Raw genomic sequence first — 6,000 nt, 5'->3', positions numbered from 1 at the left:
TATATATATATATATATATATATATATATATATATTAATCGATTTGACAATGCTAGTGTATGTATGGGTGTGTGTGTGTGTGTATATATATATATATATATATATATATAGAGAGAGAGAGAGAGAGAGAGAGAGAGAGAGAGAGAGAGAGAGAGAGAGAGAGAGACTTACCATTTTGCAATATCAAGCACCAAAACAAGCTGTTTTGTACAGCTAAAAATAGCTGGAAGTGGATGAGACTGTAAGCCTTGCACATAAAATTAACAAATGCCAATCAAAAAATTATTTTTCATCAATTTTCTATCTATCTATGGCAACATTTCACATCTTGACATTTAACTTGACATATATTACATAAAATATTTTAAAAACTATATAGACATTGAAAAAAAAATTCTAAAAACTGTACAGAAAAAAAAAACAATAAAAAAATTGACATATTGGAGAGAAAAAAAAAGTAAAACCACAAAAGCACACAACAAAATTACTAAGTTTAGGTGAAATTAAAATGAAAATAAAATGTAATTAATTAGATTTGATCAAGTTATTTTTGATAAACTATTTAAAATTCCATCTGTTTTAAAACGGTTTTAAATCATGTTATCGAACTGCATTTGTGACGATGGACCACAAAACCAGTCATAAGGGTAAATTTGAAATAAAATAAGTTGAATAAATAAGCTTTCCATTGTTGTATTTGTTATGATAGGACAATATTTGGCGAGATACAACTATTTGAAAATCTGCAATCTGAGGGTGCAAAAAAATGTGAATATTGTAGAAAATCGACCTTTAAAGTTGTCCAAATGAAGTTCTTAGCAATGCATATTACTATTAAAAAATACTAATACTATTTTTTTCGAACGATTTTTGGCATAAAAGAACAATGTATCATTTTGACCCATACATTGTATTGTTGGCTATTGCTGCAAACGTACTTATAAATTTGTGTTTAAAATGTGACTGTAGATTTCAACACAAATAATTATTCCTTCTCCCCCATTCAAAGTATTGACTTGTATGGAATAAATTGTTTATTAAAAAGAAAACAGTGGATATCATCAAATACAGATTTAATATTCTATATCTGATGTCAAAAATCCTCTAGGGTAAGTATATTGTTGGTCATAAGGCACGGGAAATATATACATCAATAAGGCAAGCTCAGCACAGAGAGTCGCTCTGACTGCATATGTTTGCTTTTTTTGATAAGTCTTAAACATAATAATAAGCATAATAAAATCTGTCATAATATTCACAATAATTTATACAATTAAAACATTCTTACTGACAGGAATAAAGTCAAAACAGTTTGAGGTTCGACCATCTGCATCCCACAAGCTCAGCTCAGTGATACTGCAGTAGACCTACCCACAACCTTCACTTAATATCAGACTACACACAAGACATTTTACATAACTCAGATGATTGAGGAAGCACAGCCGGGATGCAGTGGGTGAGAGGTGACCAGGTGTTTTTGAATAAGGAGTGAACATGTGACCCAGTGCTACAGAAAGACCAAACAAGATTCAGAGATATGGCAGCATTAGATATGACACTGTAGCTGCCCATGCATGTCTGAGCACTGACAGCCAGCGCTGAAGGTGGATGCCGAGCCACACCAGAGAACATATAACACGCATATATGAACACTTGGATGTGTGTAAAACATTTAGGTGCATATTTGCTTTTAAACACACTCAAACACACTTTTTAATGAACCGAGTACTTCTTTGGTAAAACACTTTCAAAGCAAGCATGAGCTCAGTGCTTGTTTAACAAGAACTCTTAATGTTAATATGTATCAAACTTTTCCAAATACTATAATTCCTCTTTAATATTTATTTTATATATAAAATAAATTACACTTACAGTCTGAGCTCAATTATATATATATTATATAATCTCTTCACCGTTAATGTGTGAACGGCAGATTTTGTTAGAGTTTGCCACTCTTGGTTTAGAAGTCTTAATGCATAAACAACTAATCAATCCAACAGATGCCGCTGAACCGTATCCCTTTTTTACTTTTAAAAATCTCTAAACACTCTCATCCTCTCTTTCACTCTTGCTAAGTCAGTGCACATAACATTAATAGCGTTTTTTTCTTCTTACACACTGTAAATCTGTTAAAAGTGATAAAATCTGAAGATCCAACATGTACAAATTTCCCCACAGGCTAAAACACATGGCTTAAATATGGCTGAAGTTTGGAGTCTTGCGTAGGGAATTGTAGTTTTTTTTAATACAGTATGTGTAGGCAGAAAGTTGGTTCCTTTCCTTAAGGGGTTTGTCGCTTCAGCCCATCCACTGAAAGCTCATGCCTGCCAAACAAACACAAACACACAAATATATTCACATTACATTTTCTAATATTATATTATTCTCACACACCTTTGGCTAAATGTTTTTTTGTTTTTTTTACTGTGCCATTTTCACGAAAAACAGGCAAGAAATACCTGTTGAATGTTATATACAGTTGAAGTCAAAAGTTTACAATACACCTTGCAGAATCTGCAAAATGTTAATTATTTGACCAAAATAAGAGGGATCATACAAAATTCATGTTTTTTTTTTATTTAGTACTGACCTGAGTAAAATATTTCACATGAAAGATGTTTAGATTTAGTCCACAATAGAAAATAATAGTTGAATTTATAGATATGATCCAGTTCAAAAGTTTACATACACTTGATTCCTAATTCTGTATTGTTACCTGAATGATCCACAGCTGTGTTTTTTCATTTAGTGATAGTTGTTCATGAGTCCCTTGTTTGTCCTGAACAGTTAAACTGCTTGCTGTTCTTCAGAAAGCGGTTTTTCAGCATTTTTGAGTATTTGGACCCTGAGGGACTCATATGCAACTATTAAAAAAAAGTTCAAACGCTTACTGATGCTCCAGAAGGAAAATCGATGCATTAAGAGTCAGGGAGTGAAAACTTTTGAACAGTATGAAGATGCGAGGATGTGTTTTTGCCCAAATATCTTCTTTTTTTTTTTATTATTTAGTACTGCCCTTCAGAAGCTACAGAAGATACTTGCATGTTTCCCAGAAGATAAAATAAGTTAAATTTACCCTGATCTTCAAATTCGAAAAGTTTTTACCCCCGGCTCTTAATGCATAGCGTTTCCTTCTGAAGCATCAGTGAGCGTTTGAACCTTCTGTAATAGTTGCATGCGAGTCCCTCAGTTGTCCTCGGGGCAAAAAGATAGATCTCAAAATCATACAGTCATTGTTGGAAAGGGTTCAAATACACAAAAATGCTGAAAAACCACAGAATTTGTGGGACCTGAAATTTTTTTCTGAAGAACAGCGGGCAGTTTAACTGTTCAGGTCAGTACTAAATCAAAAAATAACATACATTTTGTATGATCCCTCTTATTTTAATAAAATAATTAACATTTTGCAGATTCTGCAAGGTCTATGTAAACTTTTGACTACTGTATATACTTTGTATAAAGAAAATGTAGCTTATAAGGGATACTTCAAACAAAAATGAAAATTCTGTCATTAATTGCTCACCCTCATGTCGTTCTAAACCTGTAAGACTTTTCTTCATCTTCAGAACACAAATTAAGATATTTGTGATAAAATCTGAGAGCTTTCTGACCATCCAAAGACAGCAATGCAACTGACACGTTCAAGGCCCAGAAAGGTAGTAAGGACATTGTTAAAATCGTCCATGTGACATCAGTAGTTCAACTTTAATTTTTATAAAGCTACGAGAATACTTTTTGTGAGTAAAGAAAACAAAAATAACTTTATTCAATAATTCGTCTCTCCTTTCAGGGTCTGGGAACAGAATCAGAAAGCTCTCAGATTTCATCAAAAGTATCTTAATTTGTGTTCCAAAAATGAACTAAAGTCTTACAGGTTTGAAACAACATGAGGGTGAGTAATTAACGACAAAAGTTTCATTTTTGGGTGAACTATCCCTTTAAGGGCTTAATCTTTGTAGACAATCTAAAAAATTTTACCATTGCGTTGAGCTCTTTGATATATCGTCAGAGGTCAAGTCAACTAACACCTGAGAGAAAAACACACAATTTTTATATATGAATAATTTGTTCACGAGAGCCAAAAAATGATAAAGGAATATTCTAAAATATACATTAAGAACAATAATATTAGCATGGTATGAAGTTTGTTGTGAATATTTATAGAACTCGTGCTATAAATGGTGTGAGGACTATTTCTGATGTAAGGGATGTCACCTTTCCCAGCAGCCCTCTGTGTTTTGACAGAATTCCTCCTCCATTCTTTACAGCCACATCTAGTGTTCTTCTGTGCAACTCCACAAGGGACACGCTGAATTCAAACCTATACAAACACATGTGCATGCAACACACAAACACTTTATTCAATAAAAGTATTTTTATTCAGTGCAAAATAAGTATACTTGTTAGCAGACTGAAAAAGAATGTTGGAAAAGAAAGAAACTAACGTTTGATCATAGACAGGATTAACGGTTTTCTTGATTGTGTTTGTTTTTCTGCGTCCAGAGCGCCGTTTATCAGGCAGCAAATACAAACGGACGTATGGATCAGAACCATTTTCAGTAGCGGATATCAGATTCCTGCAAACACAGAAATATACAAACTTAGGCATCTTTTAGAAGCACTGAAATACTTCAGATCAATCAAAAGTCATGCTTTTTACCTGCAGCTGTGTACCACGATGATTAGTTTGTTTCTTTGGGGACTGTGTCTGATGGTTAACTGAATTTCACCCAATGGAGCGAAACCAGGTGAGGCGCCACTGTAAAACCAGATTTGTTTAAACTGTTGTAGAGATGGCATCTCAACAAACCATGAATGAACCCGACAGAAAGGTGAAAATATGTTAAAAATGTTCAAACATACTTTTGTAATTGTTGTATTGTCCTCTGGAGCTCCTGGGTGGTGCTGGGATTGGAGATGTCAGATGCTATGCTGGGTGTCAGCTCTTTGTTGTACAGGTGTAGATTAGAGCCAGAAATGGCCAGGTTAGACGTGCTCCGCCCCGATTTAGTCAGACGGGTTGGTGAGTCCTCTGATGGCCTGCTGTTTATCACAGGTTCCACCCGCGGGGAGGGTGTTGGGGTGGGATGGGTTCTGGGTGCTGGGGTTGGCTGCTGGGTTTTGGATGCTGGGGTGGGCTCTGAAACATTGGGCTGCTGAGGAGAGGGGTTGGGGGTCGCGCTGGGGCGGCGGATCTGAACTGAGGACGACTGATCGGCTATGGGCGGCTTATCCGTAGAGAGAATCTGAAATACACATATGTACATTTAGTGGACATATTCCATTTTCCTTTTAATGTAAGGTTTTATAGTTACGAAATCAACTGAATATTGAATGATTAAGACCACTGAATTGAAGATTTGCAAAACCTGCTAGGTGAAATTTTAAATAGTGTAATTTAGATATTTAGCTTGATGAAAGACAAAAACATTACATTTTTATATTTATTTGGTCACACTTTAATTTGGGGTCCAATTCTTACTATCAACTATGACTTCAGTCTCAAACTCTTACTTAGCTGCTTATTAATAGTTAGTAAGGTAGTTGTTACATTTAGGTGTGGGGTAGGATAAGGGATTTTAAATATGGTCAAGCAGAATCAAGCATTAATTTGTACTTTACTACTAATAAACAGCCAATATGCTAGTAATATGCATGGTTATAAGCAACTAGTTAATAGTGAGAATTGGTCCCTAAACTAAAGCGTTACCATTTATTTATTTTTTATTTTAGTTTGTGCTTCAAACACTGTTTTTACTTTTGTTTCTGTTAGTTTTCGATTAAATTATTTGATTTCAGTTAACAAAGAATGAATGTGTGAAATTTTGTGTGTGTTACCCTAAGTGCCATCTTCATCTTAAGCGTAGCACCAGGTCCTGAGTTCTTGAGAGGGAATCGCTGATTGATAGTCATCTGATCCTCCTGCAGCAGCTTTGACAGAGGAAGAGAAATCGTCCCTAGGGAACATTCGTGCTTTTCATCCTTTACCTGCACACACAC

General features: G+C 34.7%; 1 protein-coding gene across 2 annotated transcripts in view; it reads right to left on the bottom strand.

Annotated features, from left to right (window-relative positions):
- Nucleotides 1-1,002: 1,002 nt before the first annotated feature.
- Nucleotides 1,003-6,000, bottom strand: part of esyt2a (extended synaptotagmin-like protein 2a) — a 38,925-nt gene continuing 33,927 nt past the window's right edge. For both annotated transcript variants that reach the window (XM_073848513.1, XM_073848512.1), the window contains 7 exons: nucleotides 5,839-5,988; nucleotides 4,864-5,246; nucleotides 4,661-4,759; nucleotides 4,446-4,577; nucleotides 4,216-4,321; nucleotides 3,979-4,028; nucleotides 1,003-2,324 (listed from right to left, as the gene is read on the bottom strand). In XM_073848513.1, coding sequence (XP_073704614.1) covers nucleotides 2,282-2,324; nucleotides 3,979-4,028; nucleotides 4,216-4,321; nucleotides 4,446-4,577; nucleotides 4,661-4,759; nucleotides 4,864-5,246; nucleotides 5,839-5,988 — 963 coding nt within the window. In that variant the 3' untranslated portion in view covers nucleotides 1,003-2,281. The remainder of the gene's footprint in view (nucleotides 2,325-3,978; nucleotides 4,029-4,215; nucleotides 4,322-4,445; nucleotides 4,578-4,660; nucleotides 4,760-4,863; nucleotides 5,247-5,838; nucleotides 5,989-6,000) is intronic.

This window comes from Garra rufa, chromosome 10 (genome assembly GCF_049309525.1).
Source record: "Garra rufa chromosome 10, GarRuf1.0, whole genome shotgun sequence".
NCBI classification, from domain to species: Eukaryota; Metazoa; Chordata; class Actinopteri; order Cypriniformes; family Cyprinidae; genus Garra; species Garra rufa.
The sequence above is the reverse complement of the archived record's forward strand: the minus strand, read 5'-3'. Positions and strand labels throughout refer to the sequence as shown.